Source organism: Oncorhynchus masou, chromosome 21 (assembly GCF_036934945.1).
Source record: "Oncorhynchus masou masou isolate Uvic2021 chromosome 21, UVic_Omas_1.1, whole genome shotgun sequence".
Taxonomy (NCBI): domain Eukaryota; kingdom Metazoa; phylum Chordata; class Actinopteri; order Salmoniformes; family Salmonidae; genus Oncorhynchus; species Oncorhynchus masou.
Window position 1 is genome coordinate 6,525,438 of NC_088232.1, and position 23,244 is coordinate 6,548,681.

The 23,244-nt window shown below is 42.5% G+C and overlaps 1 protein-coding gene across 1 annotated transcript; it reads left to right on the forward strand.

Annotated features, from left to right (window-relative positions):
• Positions 1–1,588: 1,588 nt before the first annotated feature.
• LOC135507658 (zinc finger protein 579-like) lies at positions 1,589–22,121 on the forward strand. The gene is made up of 6 exons (XM_064927247.1): positions 1,589–1,874; positions 2,237–2,367; positions 2,497–2,661; positions 6,146–6,310; positions 18,367–18,478; positions 20,802–22,121. The coding sequence occupies exons 1-6, from the start codon at positions 1,589–1,591 to the stop codon at positions 21,758–21,760; spliced, it is 1,818 nt and encodes a 605-aa protein (XP_064783319.1). The 3' UTR covers positions 21,761–22,121.
• Positions 22,122–23,244: the final 1,123 nt, after the last annotated feature.

Genomic DNA, 23,244 nt, shown 5'->3' on the forward strand with positions numbered 1-23,244 from the left:
CACATGCCTGCTCCAGTCCCAGCCCACCCATGGGAATGTCCCACAGAGCCATGGCAGAGAATTCATATAGACCACGCTGGTCCTTTTGAAAAGCACATGTTTCTGGTTATAGTTGATGCCCATTCCAAATGGCTAGAGGTGTTTTGCACTGACTCCTCCACCTCAGCTCAGACGATAGTGTCTCAGGACAGCTTCGGTTTGCCGCTGCAGCTGGCAAGCGTTTGTAAGTGACGAGTTTACAAGATTCATGTCAGTAAATGGAATCAAACACTCAACCTCAGCTCCGTACCACCCTGCCACCAATGGGCTGGCAGAATGCTTTGTGCAAACCCTAAAGCAAGGACTCCGTGCAGCAAAAAGAGACGAAGGGACTTTCCAAACAAAACTGGCCAAGTTCCTGGCCTCCTACCGAAACACCCCACATGCCACGACAAATGAAAGCCCAGCCACACTGATGTTCGGGAGGCCTCTCCGCACACAGCTGGACATCATGAAGCCAAACAGGCGTAATGAAGTGCTGAACAAACAAGCCAAGATGCTCTCTGGTGGCCGGGAGCGCCATCTCCAAACAGGACAGGAAGTGATGGTGCGAGACTACAGAAGAGGAGGGAAATGGACAAGAGGGACCGTACACACACAAACGGGACCCAGAACTTACCAGGTTCAAGTGAGTCCAGACATAATGTGGCGGCGTCACATTAACCAAATGCATTCCACGGAAAACAGCACAACAATCGAGAGAGAACAGGCACAGAGAGATCCTGAGAGTGACACACAGGGAACTGTAGAGGACGGTGGGGCAGTAGAGAGACCCCAGGCTGAAAGAAGGGAACGTGTTGATGAAGGTGCTGCTATAGCAGAAGCTATAATGGAACAAGCACACACTGAGGATGTTCAAGAGCCTCCAGACAATCCGAGGCGCTACCCAGAACGAAGGCACCGTCCACCAGACAGACTAAACGTATAAACAAACAAACAAAAATGAACTGTTCAAGTTCAAATTAAAAGATGCAAAATAACTACAACAAGTTCTGGGAAATGTTTCAGTTGTGGTTTGGTAAAAGTAACTCTGATTGTATAAGAGAAGGAATGTTATGTTAATTACTGATGTCCCCTTTAAGGATGGAGCACCCTTGGTCATGCGCAGTGTTATTCTATGTTATTCTGGTACTAACTCGTTTGAGTAAATATGAAGCTCCAGTTCAATTGCTTGTAATTCAGAGTCTTTCTTATTATATAAATAAGTACTAAGTGTTAAGACACTACAGATGTGAACGAGGCTTTAGACCTTCTCTGTCTCTGGTCCACACTCCAGTTCATTTGGTTGCGGTAATGCATCACTAAAGTTGGTTGCCAACCGCCATTTAAAAACCACTGAAGAAGTGTAAACGGAAGTCAACAGTAACCAAGAACAATATCCGCGGCAGCGTTTTTAATGTTATTTAGACATTTATCACCTTGGAACTTAAAATATTACTTATAACTGCACAGCATAACATACTTACCTCGGGCAGTGTTTAATTCGCGTTGGAGACAGGACTTGGTTGATAGATGTTATCAAGGGAACGTTAGCTAGCTGCTAACAACAATGGCTAACAGTAGGCCTATGGGTTTTCACACTCAAATAGCCTCCATCATGGAGGTGCTAGCGAATGCAGCCGTGGCAGACATCTGTAAACTCGTAGACGACGACTATGCAGTGTTTCGTTTGGAAATAACTCAAAGCCAGAATGAAAGCAGGGCATTGCGGAGGAAACTACAGCTACTTGAAATGAAGGTGACACGGGAGCGCGCAGAGAGAACGCGAGAGCGCGCACTCGCCAGTCGTCCCAGTAGTGTCAAGATTCTCGACCGATACAAAGGAATGGCAAGAGGTACATTTTGCAGAAGGCGGAGGCTACGGGGCCTGTCGTCCCGATCACATATGGTTAACCAGAATTGAGTCTTGGTCAGTTTTGGAATTGTATGCAATAATTCCCCAGGTTACTTAGCAAACTTGCAGAAAGACACTATCATATTCTATCCAGATTCTTGATTTACTGGCATTTCCTATTATTTACTAATTGAAAACAATATGAGGCATGGAACTTAATACAATGATCAATACATAGTAAATCAAGAAGTGTTACCTCACATCCTTGCCAATTGTAGACAGTGTCAAAAATGTCAATAGTGTATAATATAGCATTCAGCATTAACAGTAGCTAACCATCCCCTTTCCCCCAATCCCTCTCAGGTGAAGCCCATCTCACAGGAGGCTACAGGAGTTCTGTGAAACCAGCGGGACATAATACATGGAGAGATGACCAACCAATCACCATTGATGAGGGGAGTGGAACCTCAACCCAGCATGTTATTGTGATAGAGGTAAGTGTCATAGTATTACATAAAAATTACAGTACATCAAATGTGGCCTGTTTATTTCAGAAATGCTTCCCTCAGCTATTCATTTGCTCACATCCCAACAACATTAATAACCACTCCTTTTCTTGTCAGTCTGCAGATGAAAATGCAGCAGGTCCTGGGGTCAAGCTGGAGAGGACTGAACGAGAGAAGGACCCACGGCACCAGACTGGAGCAATGTTTGGAGTGTCGCCTTCTGTAGCCTGTGAGGAACTCGCCGCTGCGCCGAAGGCCAAGACCCGACGCAGAATCACGGAGGTCAGTGGAACGCTGAACGCCGTCCTCAAGTCAGAGTCAGACACCGAGACTTTAACTGTAACACAAAGGCCCTTAAAACCAGGATCTGACCACAGATCAGACCCAGAGAGACTGGGCTGTCCACCTGTTCCCGGCTCAGAATACTTTCTGGTATTTCACCAGAGCCAGGGGACAGTTAATTCCCGTGGAGATGGTGACACGTTAGACACTGGCGGTGATCCATCTTGTTCTTACGCTACAGAGATGGACCCTGGCAACATGCTCTTGGGTTTAGAGACACAGACTGATCTGTCTAGAGGGGACTTGAACCGGGACAGTAGTAGTGTATACTCTGAAGGGTGTCTAGATAAGAAAGGGGAGGTTATAGTGGTAGATGAGGTGACTGTGAAAGTGGAGGGCGACGCTCCTCCCACATGGAATGCAGATAGTCACTTAGAAGATGGACACTCACAGAACAGGGATTTCTTTGATTACAGGGGAAGCTTAGATACAAAATGTCTAAATGTCGCGACCCACTCTCCTTTACACTCGTTCAGGGATCACAATGCCGTATTCACGTCGAAGGCACTTTCCGATTCACATGGCAGCGTTCTTTTCGATCAGGCATTGAACTCAAATGACAGGGTTATAGCCCTGGCTCAGGGAGGGGGGGGCACATCTGGCAATAATAAAGAGAAACGGTTCCTCTGCATGTTCTGTAACAAAGGTTTCAGCTGCCCCCAGAAGGTGGAGATCCACCAGAGGGTCCACACAGGAGAGAAACCCTTCAGCTGTACCCAGTGTCATATGTGCTTTGCCGAGGCTGGCAACCTGAAGAGGCACCAGAGGGTCCACACAGGGGTGAAACCCTTCAGCTGTACCCAGTGTCAAATGCGCTTCGCTCAGGCTGGTGACCTGAAGAGGCACCAGAGGGTCCACACAGGGGAGAAACCATTCAGTTGCCCCCACTGTGAGAAGAGGTTTTCCCGCCAGCACCAGCTGAAGATGCACCTTAAGGTTCACACGGAAGAGAGGCCATTCGCCTGTACGCACTGCAGGAAGAGGTTCTCAGAGAGGAGCTACCTCAGGATACACCAGCAGAAAAACCATTCCACTCAATAGCATAGAAAGTAACCCTTCCACTCGATAGCTTCTGACGTTTAGATCAAACTCTTCATTAAAGACAGATTCATTTTCATTGTTGTCAGCATAAAGATAACAAGAGTAATAGATTTCAGTGTTGAATATTTCTGGGTTGAATATTGTGTTATATATGGCATATTTCAGCCTAAAAAAATCTGTTAGATGTTGTGTTTGTACTGTGTAGCCTATATAATTTTCACAAATGCCTGTTTCATTACTTCTATTCAACTACTTAATGTTTTTCTTAAGACACTTGTAATGAGAAATTGAATGCAATTGTGTGTATGTGTGGTTTTCATATGGTGTATTTAAAACTTGTTTATGTTTAATAAACACAAAATGGGACATTTCATTCTAAGACTTTCATTATTATGACTAAACCCTGCCTATTTCAAAAATGTATCTTCTTAAAATGTGATTTTAAAACTAAACTTAACTACACTGATATACCTTATGCCTAACCCTAATCTTGAAATAAAACCAAAAAGCGCATTTTTGTTTTCATTAACGTTTACTATATAGCCAATTCTTATTGTGTGGCTGAGTTAATTAGGGACAACCAATACCGAACACTTCTACACATCAAAAGAGTTGTCAGGTTTGTCTGATGATGCCTTTTGACTAATCATAGCTTATCATATTTACCCTCAACATATTTCAAATTTAATCAAACTTTATTTGTCACGTGTCAAATACAACAGTTGTAGACTTTACTGTGAAATGCTTACTTACAAGCCCTTAATACATAAACAAAGTTTATGGCTGGGGGCAGAATTAAGTAGCTTGGATAAAAAGGTGCCCAGAGTAAACTGCCCACTACTTAGGCCCAAAAGCTAGAATATGCATATAATTAGTAGATTTGGATAGAAAACATTCTGAAGTTTCTAAAACTGTTTGAATGATGTCTGTGAGTATAACAGAACTCATATGGCAGGCTAAAACCTGAGAAAAAAATAATCCAACCAGGAAGTGGGAAATCTGAGGTTTGTAGTTTTTCAAGTCATTACCTATCAAATATACAGTGTCTATGGGGTCATATTGCACTTCCTAAGGCTTCCACTAGATGTTAACAGTATTTAGAACCTTGTTTGAGGCTTCTACTGTGAAGTGGGGGCGAATGAGAGCTGATTGAGTAAGGAGCTGATCACGTGCGCTCACGTGAGAGCGACCTGCATTCCATTGCAATTCTAAAGACAAAGGAATTCTCCGGTTGGAACAATATTGAAGATTTATGTTAAAAACATCCTAAAGATTGATTGTATACATCGTTTGGCAAGTTTCTACGAACTGTAATATAACTTTTCATCTGAACTTTCGCCTGGACTTGCCCACGCCTCGTGAGTTTGGATTTGTTTACTAAGCGCGCTAACAAAAGGAGGTATTTGGACATAAATGATGGACTTTATCGAACAAAACAAACATTTATTGTGGAACTGGGATTCCTGGGAATGCATTCTGATGTAGATCATCAAAGGTAAGTGAATATTTATAATGCTATTTCTGACTTCTGTTGACTCCACAACATGGCGGGTGACTGTTTGGCTTGTTTTGTTGTCTGAGCGATGAACTCAGATTATTGCATGGTGTGCTTTCGCCGTAAAATAATTTTGGAATCTGACACAGCGGTTGCATTTAGGAGAAGTGTATCTATAATTCTATGCATAACAGTTGTATCATTTATCAATGTTTATTATGAGTTTTTCTGTAAATTGATGTGGCTCTCTGCAAAATCACTGGATGTTTTGGAACTACTGAACATAATGTGCCAATGTAAACTGAGATTTTTGGATATATATATGAACTTTATCGAACAAAACATACATGTATTGTGTAACATGAAGTCCTATGAGTGTCATCTGATGAAGATCATCAAAGGTTAGTTATTAATTTTTCTCTCTATTTCTGCTTTTTGTGACTCCTCTCTTTGGCTGGAAAAATGGCTGTGTTTTTCTGTGACGAGGTGGTGACCCAACATAATCGTTTGGTGTGCTGTCGCTGTAAAGCACTTTTGAAATCGGACACTGTGGTGGTATTAACAACAAGTTTACCTTTAAAATGGTGTAAAATACTTGGATGTTTGAGGAATTTTAAATATGAGATTTCTGTCGTTTGAATTTGGCGCCCTGTACTTTCACTGGCTGTTGTCATATCGATCCCGGTAGCGGGATTTCAGCCATAAGAAGTTTTTAACCAACAGTGCAGTTCAAGAAGATGGGTTTAAAAACAATGAAGTCATTCTACAGTATAGGACTCAAACAACGTTGGGATGGGTAAACACCATGTTGAAAGTGTGTTTATTATCTTTGTGTATGTACCTGAGGGAGTGTATGTCTGTGTAATCTGTATCACCTGTCTCTTCCAGGAGGAGGAGAGTCCAGAGGTGCTGCTGGTGAAGGAGGAGGGGTATGAGGAGGGTCTGGGGAACCCTGAGGGGACCATGGTCATGGAGGACAACCAGACTACACCACCTCCTGAACCCACAGAGGAACCAGCTGAGCAGCATATGACCACACACAGTCACACTGAGGTGAGTCCACTGTGAATTAATGCCTGAATGCTATTAGGTAAGTGCCCCTATCCACAAAACCTCTTAGAGTAGTAGTCCTGGTCTAAGATCAGTTGTGCCTTTTAGATCATAATGAATATTAATATATAGACTGGTGGGGACCTGGGCCCAGATTCACAAAACACTTACCAAAACTTAAGAACTGTCTTATTAAGAAAAAATAATTAAAGTTCATAAGATAGTAGGTGCAATTCCTCAACAATATCTTAAGAAATCACGATGTTCTGACGAGTTTCTCAAATATCTTCTTAGGAATCCTCTTAAGATGTTTGTTGCTAGGCAACCATTTTAGTGGCAATCATGTTAGCATATTTTGTACTGAGATCACCAAAACATGTTCTTTGGTTTAAATATTCACTTTCCGATGAAGTTTGAGTGAATTAAACATGTTCAATTGCTTTCATTAGTTTTTTCTCTCACTGCCCTGAGTTTAAGACAAGGGTTTAGCTATCTTGGAATTAACTTCTCTGCGATATGTGGGTCCCACCTCGCCAACAGCCAGTGAAATTTCAGGGTGCCAAATTCAAAACAACAGAAATCCAATAATTGAAATTCCTCAAACATACAAGTATTTTACACCATTTTAAAGATGAACTTCTAGTAAATCCAGCCACAGTTTCCAATTTCAAATAGGCTTTATGGCGAAAGCACATCAAATGATTATGTTAGGTTAGCACCTAGTCACGGAAAACCATACAGCCATTTTCCAGCCAAGGAGAGGGCTCACAAAAATCAGAAATAGCAATTAAATTCATCACTAACCTTTGATGATCTTCATCAGCTGGCACTCACAGGACTTCATGTTACACAATAGATGTGTGTTTTGTTCGATAAAGTTCATCTTTATGTCCAAAAACCTCATTTGAAATTGTGTTATGATCAGAAATGCATTGTCTCAAACAAACATCCGGTGAAAGTGCAGAGAGCCACATCAAATTACAGAAATACTCATAATAAACATTGATAAAAGATACAAGTGTTACACATGGAAATATAGATAAACTTCTCCTTAATGCAACCGCTGTGTCAGATTTCAAAATGGCTTTACGGCGAAAGCACACCTTGCGATTATGTTAGGTCAGCGCTAGTCACAGAAATACATCCAGCCATTTCCAAAGAAGGAGACGTGTCAGAAAAGTCAGAAATAGCATTATAAATATTCACTTACCTTTTATGATCTTGATCGGAATGCACTCCCAGGCATCCCAGTTCCACAATAAATGTTTGTTTTGTTTGATAAAGTCCATAATTTATGTCCAAATACCTCCTTTTTGTTCGCGCGTTTAGCCCAGTAATCCAAATGCATAATGCGCGATCACTTGTTCAGACGAAATGTCAAAAAAGTTCTATTACAGTTCATGGAAACTTGTCAAGCGATGTATATAATCAATCTTTAGGATGTTTTTAACATAAATCTTCAATAATGTTCCAACCGGAGAATTCCTTTGTCTTTAGAAATGCAATGGAATGCAGCTACCTCTCACGGGCGCATTCGTGATCAGCTCATGGGCGCACACGTGATCAGCTCATGGCACTCTGCCAGACACCTGCTTGAATCAGCTCTCTTTCTCTCCCCATTCACAGTAGAAGCCTTAAACAAGGTTCTAAAGACTGATGACATCTAGTGGAAGCCTTAGGAAGTGCAATATGACCCCATAGACACTGTATATTCGATAGGCAATAACTTGAAAAACTACAAACCTCAGATTTCCCACTTCCTGGTTGGATTATTTTTTTCTCAGGTTTTAGCCTGCCATATGAGTTCTGTTATACTCACAGACATCATTGAAACTGTTTTAGGAACTTCAGAGTGTTTTCTGTCCAAATCTACTAATTATATGCATATTCTTGCTTTTGGGCCTGAGTAGCAGGCAGTTTACTCTGGGCACCTTTTTATTCAAGCTACTTAATACTGCCCCCCAGTCCCAAAGAAGTTAATAACGTTTGCAATAAGTTTATTTTCAAAAATCTATTTTCTTCTTAGGAGAAACATAAGAAATAGCACAAAAACATTTCCAATAACCTTTTTGAGGAATAGAAACTTTGCTTAACTTTCTTCTTAAGTCTATAGTTAAGGAAAAAATGGCAGTTAACTTAAGGATCCGCCCCTTTTTTAAAATGTTTTCCTAAAATGACATACCCAAATCTAACTGTCTATAGCTCAGGACCTGATGCCAGGATATGCATATTCTTGATACCATTTGAAAGGAAACACTTTGAAGTTTGTGGAAATTTTAAATTAATGTAGGATAATATAACACATTAGATCTGGTAAAAGATAATACAAAGAAAAAAACATGTTTTCTTTGTATTTTATTTGTACCGTCATCTTTGAAATGCAAGAAAAAGGCCATAATGTATTATTCCAGCCCTGGCACAATTTAGATTTTGGCCACTAGATAGAAGCAGTGTATGTGCAAAGTATTAGTGTGATCAAATTAACCATTGCATATCTGTTCAAAATGTTGTATCAAGACGGCCCACATGTGCATAATTGGTTTATAAATACCTTTTCAAGTTAATAACTGTGCACTCTCCTCAAACAATAGCATTGTATTTTTTCACTGTAATTGCTACTGTAAATTGGGCAGTGCAGTTACATTAAAAATAATTTAAACTTTCTGCAAATATCAGATATGTCTATGGGAAATTTTCTTGTTACTTACAACTTCATGCTAATCACATTAGCCTACATTAGCTCAAACGTCCCACGTGGAACCCACCGATCCTGTAGAGGTTTTAAGAATACATTTATTCTTAAGAAGGTTTTGTGAATCTGGGCCCTGATCCTCCATCAGCATTTCTACTCAGAGAAAAGCCTTTTTTTTTACAACACACCACACTCTACCAACAACAAAACACACCACATTTCAACACATTACATTGTTCTCTCTCATCCTGGTCTAAATCAGTTTTTGAATACTATTAAACACAAGATAAAGTCTTGGGAATGTTGAGCTCAACAGTTGGTTTATTTTCCAACATGTTATATTGGGCAATGCAGAAGTGCTTATTGTGAATATTTATGGGCTCCTGAGTGGCGCAACGGTCTAAGACATTGCATCTCAGTACTAGAGGCGTCACTACAGACCCTGGTTCGATCCTGGACTGTATCACAACGGGCCGTGATTGGGAGTCCCATAGGGCGGCACACAATTGACCCAGTGTCGTCCAGGTTAGGATTTGGCCGGGGTAGGCCGTCATTGTAAATAAGAATTTGTTTTTAACTGACTTGCCGAGATAAATAAAGGTAAATAAAATATAAAATAAAATAATGAGGATATGTCTTTGCTTTTTTTCCTGATATTCAGTGTCGACTACACAATTTCCCAGAAATACCATGTATTATAGGAGGAGATTTTAATCAAATATTGAATTTGGAGGACAGATCAAGTAAGAAAGCCTTTCCAGCTACAAAATCTATAACATTACTATTAGATATGATCAATAACAATGGGCTTGTAGACATCTGGTGAATACTCCATCCAGTAGACAGTATACATTTTACTCTCCAGTCCACAAGGTCTACTCCAGTTTTTTCGGTCCAACTTACAATCAGTGACAATAGATAACATTTTATCTGATCACATTCAGGTAAAGTTGGTTGTAGAAATAGAGGTAAGCCTAGAACTGTTGCAGTATTACCGTCACACCGGCAATCACGAGTCACGAAGGCAGTCAAATTCCATGTGATCTTTTAGTCACAGTAATCCAAGCTCTGCTGCTGCTGATGGTCATTAGTAGCCTACCAAACTTGCTAACTGCCTTGTACTCAGCACTCTATTGTCCCTCTAATCACACTGAAAACAATGCAAATGTTTTTCGAAAATCTAATCAAACCACTTCATGAGAGCCCATGAGCTCATGTTGTGCAACATTTCAAAAGGCTTTGCAATTGCATGAGAAAACAGAGTGAGGGCCTCTACTGAAAAGAGGAGGATCAGTTTTATATAGGCTCGGCCTACTATATCTATTTCTCAACTTTCCTAATATTAAGCACATTGCTTATATTTACAACAGGAGTATAGCCTACCTGGCTGACATGAAAATAAACCACGGGGAAAAGCGTCCTCCATTCGCTTTTTAAGTGTATAGATGACATATTTTTCCCCGCTGACCCTGTTTTGATACAGGTGCATGATAATGGTCCATTCTAAATCAAAACAAAAATTTTAATAAATCAAAATTTCACACATATATTATTATGACGGAAACATGGATCACCACAGATAACACTGCTACTCCTACTGCTCTCTCTTCGTCCGCCCACGTGTTCTCGCACACCCCGAGAGCTTCTGGTCAGCGGGGTGGTGGCACCGGGAACCTCATCTCTCCCAAGTGGTCATTCTCTCTTTCTCCCCTTACCCATCTGTCTATCGCCTCATTTGAATTCCATGCTGTCACAGTTACCAGCCCTTTCAAGCTTAACATCCTTATCATTTATCACCCTCCAGGTTCCCTCGGAGAGTTCATCAATGAGCTTGATGCCTTGATAAGCTCCTTTCCTGAGGACGGCTCACCTCTCACAGTCCTGGGCGACTTTAACCTCCCCACGTCTACCTTTGACTCATTCCTCTCTGCCTCCTTCTTTCCACTCCTCTCCTCTTTTGACCTCACCCTCTCACCTTCCCCCCCTACTCACAAGGCAGGCAATACGCTCGACCTCATCTTTACTAGATGCTGTTCTTCCACTAACCTCATCTCTTCCCTCTGCTCAAACCTTCTCCAACCTATCTCCTGATTCTGCCTCCTCAACCCTCCTCTCTTCCCTTTCTGCATCCTTTGACTCTCTATGTCCCCTATCCTCCAGGCCGGCTCGGTCCTCCCCTCCCGCTCCGTGGCTCGACGACTCATTGCGAGCTCACAGAACAGTGCTCCGGGCAGCCGAGCGGAAATGGAGGAAAACTCGCCTCCCTGCGGACCTGGCATCCTTTCACTCCCCCCTCTCTACATTTTCCTCCTCTGTCTCTGCTGCTAAAGCCACTTTCTTCCACTCTAAATTCCAAGCATCTGCCTCTAACCCTGGGAAGCTCTTTGCCACCTTCTCCTCCCTCCTGAATCCTCCTCCCCCTCCCCCCCTCCTCCCTCTCTGCAGATGACTTCGTCAACCATTTTGAAAAGAAGGTCGACGACATCCGATCCTCGTTTGCTAAGTCAAACGAAACCGCTGGTTCTGCTCACACTGCCCTACCCTGTGCTCTGACCTCTTTCTCCCCTCTCTCTCCAGATGAAATCTCGCTTCTTGTGACGGCCGGCCGCCCAACAACCTGCCCGCTTGACCCTATCCCCTCCTCTCTTCTCCAGACCATTTCCGGAGACCTTCTCCCTTACCTCACCTCGCTCATCAACTCATCCCTGACCGCTGTCTACGTCCCTTCCGTCTTCAAGAGAACGAGATTTGCACCCCTTCTGAAAACACCTACACTCGATCCCTCCGATGTCAACAACTACAGACCAGTATCCCTTCTTTCTTTTCTCTCCAAAACTCTTGAACGTGCCGTCCTTGGCCAGCTCTCCCGCTATCTCTCTCAGAATGACCTTCTTGATCCAAATCAGTCAGGTTTCAAGACTAGTCATTCAACTGAGACTGCTCTTCTCTGTATCACGGAGGCGCTCCGCACTGCTAAAGCTAACTCTCTCTCCTCTGCTCTCATCCTTCTAGACCTATCGGCTGCCTTCGATACTGTGAACCATCATATCCTCCTCTCCACCCTCTCCGAGTTGGGCATCTCCGGCGCGGCCCACGCTTGGATTGCGTCCTACCTGACAGGTCGCTCCTACCATGTGGCGTGGCGAGAATCTGTCTCCTCGCCACGCGCTCTCACCACTGGTGTCCCCCAGGGCTCTGTTCTAGGCCCTCTCCTATTCTCGCTATACACCAAGTCACTTGGCTCTGTCATAACCTCACATGGTCTCTCCTATCATTGCTATGCAGACGACACACAATTAATCTTCTCCTTTCCCCCTTCTGATGACCAGGTGGCGAATCGCATCTCTGCATGTCTGGCAGACATATCAGTGTGGATGACGGATCACCACCTCAAGCTGAACCTCGGCAAGACGGAGCTGCTCTTCCTCCCGGGGAAGGACTGCCCGTTCCATGATCTCGCCATCACGGTTGACAACTCCATTGTGTCCTCCTCCCAGAGCGCTAAGAACCTTGGCGTGATCCTGGACAACACCCTGTCGTTCTCAACTAACATCAAGGCGGTGGCCCGTTCCTGTAGGTTCATGCTCTACAACATCCGCAGAGTACGACCCTGCCTCACACAGGAAGCGGCGCAGGTCCTAATCCAGGCACTTGTCATCTCCCGTCTGGATTACTGCAACTCGCTGTTGGCTGGGCTCCCTGCCTGTGCCATTAAACCCCTACAACTCATCCAGAACGCCGCAGCCCGTCTGGTGTTCAACCTTCCCAAGTTCTCTCATGTCACCCCGCTCCTCCGCTCTCTCCACTGGCTTCCAGTTGAAGCTCGCATCCGCTACAAGACCATGGTGCTTGCCTACGGAGCTGTGAGGGGAACGGCACCACAGTACCTCCAGGCTCTGATCAGTCCCTACACCCAAACAAGGGCACTGCGTTCATCCACCTCTGGCCTGCTCGCCTCCCTACCACTGAGGAAGTACAGTTCCCGCTCAGCCCAGTCAAAACTGTTCGCTGCTCTGGCCCCCCAATGGTGGAACAAACTCCCTCACGACGCCAGGACAGCGGAGTCAATCACCACCTTCCGGAGACACCTGAAACCCCACCTCTTCAAGGAATACCTAGGATAGGATAAAGTAATCCTTCTCACCCCCCCCCTTAAATGATTTAGATGCACTATTGTAAAGTGGCTGTTCCACTGGATGTCAGAAGGTGAATTCACCAATTTGTAAGTCGCTCTGGATAAGAGCGTCTGCTAAATGACTTAAATGTAGATGTTAGTATATGTAAAGACAAGATTCAATTAAGAATAGTCTGATGGGTGACAATATTAGCCTATCACTTGTGAATGATGCCTTAGCATAAGAAACAATGCATTTTTTAACAACTTTTTTTGATTCAGTCACACACCTCATGTAGTCAAGCCCATAGGCCTATATGTTTTAATAAGGTTTGTATCACAACTAAAAAGTGGCCACATAACTTGTTAAAATTAAGCACATTAATCTGCTTTACAAGAAGCAAAACCCCGAGCTGACAAGGTACAACTGAGATAAGGGGGAGCTTTACCTAGCATAGACTTATAGATTACCTGGAGCCAGTGGGTCTGGCGACGAATATATAACGAGGGCCAGCCGACTAGAGCATACAGGTCGCAGTGGTGGGTGGTATAGGGTGATTTGGTAGTGGTATAAGATGGGTCTGCAGTATATAAAATAGCCCTAGAGCAGAAGTTATAACAAATTCTATATCTCCTTTATGTTGGAGAGGGGCACAAGGTAGGGATGTCCGATGACTCCCTTGCTCTTTGTTTTAGCGTTAGAAACATTAGCAGAATCCATAAGACGACAAAGTGATATTGAAGGTATTGTGGTGGAAAATCATGAGCATCAACTGGCAATGTACACAGATGACATGTTTGTTAGGAATCCTGAAATGTCAATTATGGGCTACTCAATTTGGTCAATGAATATACAGAGATTGCTGGCTTCAGAAAAAGTCAGAAGTACTCAAATTATCGATGCACTGAAGACCAAATTTCAGTTTTCAATTTAGCTTGGGCACCAAGGTCTGAATTATCTTGCTATTTTCCTATCATCAAATAATAAGTTCATGCTTGAAAAGAACTTGGAAGCTATTTTGAAATCCTTGAAAGCCGACTTTGTGAGATGGTCCTCCCTTTTTTGAATGTTCTAAACAAGAATTTAAATAATACACATTACAGTGGCTCCAACAATCAATTACAAACTAAGCATGCTGCTTCTCAATCTACCACAATCCATCTTTAAGAAGATCAATTAAATTATCTGTCATAAGTTTGGACACACCAACTCATTACAGAGTTTTTCTTTAATTTTGTACTGTTTTCTACATTGCAGAATAATAGTGAAGACATCAGAACTATGAAATAAACATATGGAATCATGTAGTAACCAAAAAAGTGTGAAACAAATCCAAATATATTTTATATTTGAGATTCTTCGAAGTAGCTACCCTTTGCCTTGATGACAGCTTTGCACACTCTTGGCATTCTCTCAACCAGCTTCCTTCATTCCAGTCACCTGGAATGCATTTCAATTAACAGGTGTGCCTTGTTAAAAGTTAATTTGTGGAATTTCGTTCCTTGCATTTGAGCCAATCAGTTGTATTGTGGCAAGGTAGGGGTGGTATAGAGAATATAGTCCTATTTGGTTAAAGACCAAGTCCATATTATGGCAAGAACAGCTCAAATAAGCAAAGTGAATTGACAGGCCATCAATTCATTTAAGACATGAAGGTCAGTCAATTGCGGAAAATGTCAAGAACTTTGAAAGTTTCTTCAAGTGCAGTCGCAAAAACCATCCACCGCTATGATGAAACTGGCTCTCATGAGGACCACCACAGGAAAGGAAGACCCAGAGTTACCTTCAAAGTAGCAACCCTTTGCCTTGACAGCCTTGCACACTCTTGGCATTCTCTCAACCAGCTTCATGAGGAATGCTTTTCCAACAGTCTTGAAGGAGTTCCCACATACAGTGGGGCAAAAAAAGTATTTAGTCAGCCACCAATTGTGCAAGTTCTCCCACTTAAAAAGATGAGAGAGGCCTGTAGTTTTCATCAAAGGTACACTTCAACAATGAAAGACAAAATTAGAAAAAAAATCCAGAAAATCACATTGTAGGATTTTTTATGAATTTATTTTCAAATTATGGTGGAAAATAAGTATTTGGTCAATAACAAAAGTTTCTCAATACTTTGTTATATACCCTTTGTTGGCAATGACAGAGGTCAAACGTTTTCTGTAAGTCTTCACAAGGTTTTCACACACTGTTGCTGGTATTTTGGCCCATTCCTCAATGCAAATATCCTCTAGAGCAGTGATGTTTTGGGGCTGTTGCTGGGCAACACAGACTTTCAACTCCCTCCAAAGATTTTCTATGGGGTTGAGATCTGGAGACTGGCTAGGCCACTCCAGGACCTTGAAATGCTTCTTACGAAGCCACTCCTTCGTTGCCCGGGCAGTGTGTTTGGGATCATTGTCATGCTGAGAGACCCAGCCACGTTTCATCTTCAATGCCCTTGCTGATGGAAGGAGGTTTTCACTCAAAATCTCACGATACATGGCCCCATTCATTCTTTAGTTTACACGGATCAGTCGTCCTGGTCCCTTTGCAGAAAAACAGCCCCAAAGCATGATGTTTCCACCCCCATGCTTCACAGTAGGTATGGTGTTCTTTGGATGCAACTCAGCATTCTTTGTCCTCCAACACGACGAGTTGAGGTTTTACCAAAAAGTTATATTTTGGGTTCAAAACCAATTCTTTCTTTGGCCGCCTCTCCTTCCAGTTCTCTGCTGCCAATGACTTGAACGAACTACAAAAAGCACTGAAACTGGAAACACTTATGTCCCTCACTAGCTTTAAGCACCAACTGTCAGAGCAGCTCACAGATTACTGCACCTGTACATAGCCCACCTATATTTTAGCCCAAACAACTACCTCTTTCCCTACTGTATTTAATTTATTTATTTATTTTTCTCCTTTGCACCCCATTATTTTTATTTCTACTTTGCACATTCTTCCATTGCAAATCTACCATTCCAGTGTTTTACTTGCTATATTGTATTTATTTTGCCCCCATGGCCTTTTTTTGCCTTTACCTCCCTTATCTCACCTCATTTGCTCACATCGTATATAGACTTGTTTATACTGTATTATTGACTGTATGTTTGTTTTACTCCATGTGTAACTCTGTGTCGTTGTAAGTGTCGAACTGCTTTGCTTTATCCTGGCCAGGTCGCAATTGTAAATGAGAACTTGTTCTCAACTTGCCTACCTGGTTAAATAAAGGTGAAATAAATAAATAAAGTGAAAAATGACAACTGTCAGCAAATGTTGGAGATGTAAATCAGATGATGCTGGGCTTTGAAGCTCCTGTCTTAGAGTGAACAAAAACAGGGGGAAATGTATGTCATTTACACTATGTAATTAATACCAAACGTGTATTGATACCAAATCATTATACCAATCAATAAAATATAATTCATACAAATCATGTAAACAATGAGAAACTGAAATGCTGGCATTTCTTTCTCCGTGACTGCAAATGTATCATTATTCATACGATCAATTACCTATTTATTTGTTTCTTGTTTTTGAAAATTGGTTGCAGCCCTCCCATGTATGCAACATTATTGTTTATTTATTTTTCATGGATGAATTCATGTCATATGCAAAGAAAATAAAGGAAAGGATTGAGATGTGGAGATAATTTTGCAGGTTTAAAGCATATTTCCTGCAATTCTACACATTTTGTCATGGGGAGCAAAGAAAATGTTGCAGTTTTAAAATAAATTTTGTTGCAATTCTATACAATTCTCTCCACCAACAAGAGGGGTGTGAGCAGTTTGTCATGAACAGTGCTTGTGCCCATAGAAATAGACGTGACGTATATGCGGTATGTTCCCCAATGCTGGAATGTGGGCCCCCGAGTGAAACAATTTGGTAACCCCTGGTCTACCCCTGGTCTAGCCTCCCTCTGTGCATGCTCAGCGTCCAACTGCGCATGTTCTTCCTCAGTAAATTCTGTCTCGAATAAAGATGTCTCTGAATAAAAATGGTCTTCTTCTTCTACCTCCAAGTCTGACATGATTTATCTAATGTTAATGATGACTTGCCAATAAGCAAGTTAGCTACTTTAGCTACGAGAGTACACAACAGCTGACTGCCCCCGGGAGTTTTGTTTTCAAAACGACACCAAGTCTCATAGGAAGAAAGCGCTGGCAGAACCCAAAGTAGTCCGTAAAATCAGGAAGTTGATAGAATCTCATTGCTTATGATTATCAGTAATTTTAACAAATTTATAAATATTGATTACTATGGAAGACTATAAATTACCAACCACCCAGCTTTGGAGAAGTCAGAAGGTCTATTTCCCTGCGTTTGAGAGGAGCTGGCTAGTAGATACCCATAGATTTCCAGCAATTGCTCTAAGCTAACGATATGCTACCTTCAACTTCCTTCAAATTGCACGCAGAGACAAATAAATGGTATCCATGAGTTCGTCTTACTCTGGTTAAGTAGGAAATTTCCAAATACCAAAGTATCCCTTTAATAGACCAATACGAAATAGCGTTCCAAACCTCTCTACCAATAACAGCTAGTTTTCATTTTCCCCTCCCCAATCAGACCACGCCCAGACAGTCCTAGCTGAATTCTTGCTTGAAAAATTGCTCTTTGCTGAGAAGCTATTTAATTTAAATCAATCGCAGTAAGATACTTAATTGTTACCCAGAAATGATTTTATATTGAGATAAAAATGGCTGCATTGGACCTTTAAGTCTCGGACCATGACTTTGAATTATTAAACCATTAAAGATTTTATTTGAGATTTTGGCAATTAAGCTCTTTATCTACTTCCCCAGATACAGATGATGTTGTGGAAACCATTTTACATCTCTGTATGTAGGAAGTTCGAGGTAACTTTGCAAGCAAGTGCTAACTAGCTCAGCGTAAACACTGGAAGTATTTGGGTACAGCTAGCATACTAGGTGTACCCGAAGACTTTGATTCTTTGCGCTAAGCAAGCTAGCACAGGCTCTCCAAATTACCTCTAACTGCCTGCATACTGGATGCAGAGACATAATAATGGTATACAGCAGTTAATCTGACTCTGGGGGAGTAGATAAGGGCTTCATTCCCAAAATCCCGAACTATCCTTTTAAAGAGTGTCAAGTAAGCAATTCACCAAACATGTTTGCATCATTTCAAATCACCTAACATGTTTGCATGGTACTCATAGCAATTCCTCATTGCCCAATCAGAAGATGATCCATAGCAGGGTGCTCATATAAGATTTCTTGATCCAACATCATCTCACTCTGTATCTCTTACAGTCAGTAGACATGGAGGATGGGAAGCCTGACCTGCTGCTGGTCAAAGAGGAGACAATAGAAGACGGACCAGAGAGCATTGACCTGCTGAGTGGACTAAAGATGGGGGAGCAAGGTAAGAGAGACATACATACAGTGCCTTGCGAAAGTATTCGGCCCCCTTGAACTTTGTGACCTTTTGCCACATTTCAGGCTTCAAACATAAAGATATAAAACTATTTTTTTGTGAAGAATCAACAACAAGTTGGACACAATCATGAAGTGGAACGACATTTATTGGATATTTCAAACTTTTTTAACAAATCAAAAACTGAAAAATTGGGCGTGCAAAATTATTCAGCCCCTTTACTTTCAGTGCAGCAAACTCTCTCCAGAAGTTCAGTGAGGATCTCTGAATGATCCAATGTTGACCGAAATGACTAATGATGATAAATACAATCCACCTGTGTGTAATCAAGTCTCCGTATAAATGCACCTGCACTATGATAGACTCATAGGTCCGTTAAAAGCCCAGAGAGCATCATGAAGAACAAGGAACACACCAGGCAGGTCCGAGATACTGCTGTGAAGAAGTTTAAAGCCGGATTTGGATACAAAAAGATTTCCCAAGCTTTAAACATCCCAAGGAGCACTGTGCAAGCGATAATATTGAAATGGAAGGAGTATCAGACCACTGCAAATCTACCAAGACCAGCTCATACAAGGAGAAGACTGATCAGAGATGCAACCAAGAGGCCCATGATCACTCTGGATGAACTGCAGAGATCTACAGCTGAGGTGGGAGACTGTCCATAGGACAACAATCAGTCGTATATTGCACAAATCTGGCCTTTATGGAAGAGTGTCAAGAAGAAAGCCATTTCTTAAAGATATCCATAAAAAGTGTCATTTAAAGTTTGCCACAAGCCACCTGGGAGACACACCAAACATGTGGAAGAAGGTGCCCTGGTCAGATGAAACCAAAATGTAACTTTTTGGCAACAATGCAAAACGTTATGTTTGGCGTAAAAGCAACACAGCTTATCACCCTGAACACACCGTCCCCACTGTCAAACATGGTGGTGGCAGCATCATGGTTTGGGCCTGCTTTTCTTCAGCAGAGACAGGGAAGATGGTTAAAATTGATGGGAAGATGGATGGAGCCAAATACAGGACCAATCTGGAAGAAAACCTGATGGAGTCTGCAAAAGACCTGAGACTGGGACGGAGATTTTTCTTCCAACAAGACAATGATCCAAAACATAAAGCAAAATCTACAATGGAATGGTTCAAATATAAACATATCCAGGTGTTAGAATGGCCAAGTCAAAGTCCAGACCTGAATCCAATCGAGAATCTGTGGAAAGAACTGAAAACTGCTGTTCACAAATGCTCTCCATCCAACCTCACTGAGCTCGAGCTGTTTTGCAAGGAGGAATGGGAAAAAATTTCAGTCTCTCGATGTGCAAAACTGATAGAGACATACCCCAAGCGACTTACAGCTGCAATCGCAGCAAAAGGTGGCGCTACAAAGTATTAACTTAAGGGGGCTGAATAATTTCTCACACCCAATTTTTCAGTTTTTGATTTGTTAAAAAAGTTTGAAATATCCAATAAATGTTGTTCCACTTCATGATTGTGTCCCACTTGTTGTTGATTCTTCACAAAAAATAGTTTTATATCTTTATGTTTGAAGCCTGAAATGTGGCAAAAGGTCGCAAAGTTCAAGGGGGCCGAATACTTTCGCAAGGCACTGTATACAGAACATAATACATATACTTCAAAAGGAATAGTGATGCATCTACATAAAATTAAATCAATAAAACTGAGTATACCAAACATTAGGAACACCTTCCTAATATTGAGTTGCACCACCCACACACTTTTGCCCTCAGAACTGCCACAATTCGTCATGGTATGGACTCCACAAGGTGTCGAAATCGTTCCACAGGGATGCTGGCCCATGTTGACTCCAATGCTTCCCATACTTGTGTTAAGTTGGCTGGATGTCCTTTGGGTGGTGAACCTTTGTTGATATAGACGGGAAACTGTTGAGAGTTGGAAAAAAACAGTAGCGTTGCAGTTCTTGACACAAACCGGTGCGCCTGGCACCTACTACCATACCTCCTTCAATTTTTTTGTCTTGTCCATTCACCCTCTGAATGGCACACAAGTCATGTCTCAAGGTTTAAAAATCCTTATTTAACCTGTCTCCTCCCCTTCAGTTACAATGATTGAAGTGGATTTAACAAGTGACATCAATAAGGAATCATAGATTTCACCTGGATTCTCCTGGCCAATCTGTCATGAAAAGAGCAGGTGTTCTTAATGTTTTGTATACTTAGTGTACGATTACAACAAACAATGTATAAACTTGATGATGTAATTGACTCAAAAAACTCCATATGTAGAGTTCTCTGCCATGTTTGTAAAGACTATTTTTTATCCTTTTCCTGAAGGTGATTGGTTGGAGGATAACAGAGGAGACTGGGCGGCCATCTTGGATTCCCAGACCCAGACTGCTGCAACCAAGGGCCCAGGGGACAACATCACTGAGCAGGCCAGGACCAGAGCCGAGATAGTGGAGGTCAGTGGATGGGACAGCGACCTCAACTCTGGGCTGGGGAACAACACTGTTAACCGCAACCAGAAACAGACAGTCGAACACAAAACCACAACCGAACTTAGTCTTCGTGACAACAAAATGGACAAAACCAGGATGAGGCATAGATTTGGTCTGCAGGGACAGGGAGGTGTCCGTATGAGAACAGACACAGACTCGGCTAGCGATGCTCCTTCCTGCTCCTATAGTTGTGATTCAGAGAGACTGATGGCGCCTCAGGTTAACCCCCTGACAGATGCTTCCTTCAGCCTGCCTTCTATGGGATCTATCAACTGGAACATGGACCCTGTGACAACACAGACACTCCATGGCCTTCATCCTCCTCACACTCTCCTAATGTTAAACCAGACCTCAGACAATGCCAGTGCCTCAACACTAAATGGCTACACAAGCCCATTGATAAATGACAGTAGTAGAGATGGAATGAGTAAAGGTGGCAGCGCCAAAGAGAAGCGCTTTCTGTGTTCGTTCTGTGGGAAAGCCTTCAGTTTCCCCAAACAGGTGGAGATCCACCAGAGGATGCACACAGGGGAGAAACCATTCGGCTGCCTTCTGTGCCGGGCCAGTTTTTCTCAATCGTCTAGCCTGAATAGGCACCAGAGAGTCCATACAGGGGAGAAACCCTACAGCTGTACCCAGTGTGAGAAGAGGTTCTCCCGCCAGCACCAGCTGAAGATGCACCTGAAGGTCCACACAGGAGAGAGGCCATTTGCCTGTATGCACTGCGGGAAGAGGTTCTCAGAAAGGAGCTACCTCAGGATACACCAGCGGAAAATGCACACGGCCCGAGTATAGTGACATGTCATGAAGTTAATTATGTTGTTTGTATATGTAGTTTGGAACTGGATGAGGTGAACTGAGGAAAGAATGAGTATGATGAGGCAGAGTAGACGATATGGTGATGTTTGGTGTGATGGTGTCTGTAAAAATGCTTCACTGATGAAGAGTGACAACCTTATCATGTTGTTTGATATGGTGTTTTATAATGAGGAAATTATAGTGCCTTAATTCATGTTTACTTGACAGGAAGTAGTGAAAATGTGTGTAATGTTAGGTTGAACCTTTCCCAAAGTATTCTAGTTACCATATTGAGAAAAGTTCTTCTTCTCGTCACATATCGTTTTGTGCAATAAAAGTACTGTGCTTCACATTATGTGAGTGTATGACCATTTTGTTCAAATTAAATACAAAATTGACTCTGTGCTGATTGACTTGGTTATTTTTGTATCATTGCAGGGACTGAGTTTCCCTTCTCTCAGTTCAACCAAAACAGTATACTACATGAATCAACACATATGGACATTTTTATTTTTGTTTATAATAAACTCCAATGGCTCCATATTTTTTGGTACTTGAATCACAATGTTAGAGATGAGCTTGACTGTCCCTAACATTTTATAATGTCATGTTTCTGTATTTACAGCAAAGAGTTTCTTACATAAACCTTTACATTATCTTATGTAAAATGTATTTTACAGTCTGCAGTTCATGAGCACCTGCTGATAATTGGTGTTACTGGCGGAAGAGACCAGACCCTTGAGGCAGATGATCACAAACCCTGGCCCCGGATCAGAACCCTGGATCAGGAGCCGTCGCTCTTCCTTCCCGAGTCGCAACTAGGACCAAACCCCGAGGGGCAGAGACTCTACCACAACACAGAACACAACCAGTGGACAGGTGGACTGAACAACCTCAGTCCTGGTGGTCATCAGAGAGACAGAGGCTCCAGTCTGGGATCCAGTCTGCAGTCCAGACCCTTCTCTTCACAGTCTCAGTGCGGGGATAAAGCAGGGCCTGGGGCTGATAGACCCTCCTGTTCCTATGATACACACATCACAATATCCATGATGAACAGAGCAGGTCAGCCTGGGCTTCAGCCTGGGCTTCAGCCTTCACAGAGAGTGGTGGGAGATCCCCCTGGACCTGGGTCTAGCCTTCCTCAGCTACTTCATGGTTACCCCACGAATACAGACAGGGTCAGGATGGGCAGTCACCACAAGAGGTACCTAGCCTATAACACAGCACACAATCCCAACAACACCCAAACAATGGCTCCATGTCATGGAGGGCTCTCTGGTGTCAATGGGCCAAATGTGGGAGCGCGAGCATTGGGACGGACTCCGACAAGCCGTACGCCTGCACTACGTGTGGGAAGCGCTTCGCTAAAGCGAAATATGTGAAGCAGCACCAGACCATTCACACCAAGGACAACTTCAAGTGCAAACTATGTTACAAGAGCTTCTCCTTCCTGGGTAGCCTTATCAGACATAGGAATGTCC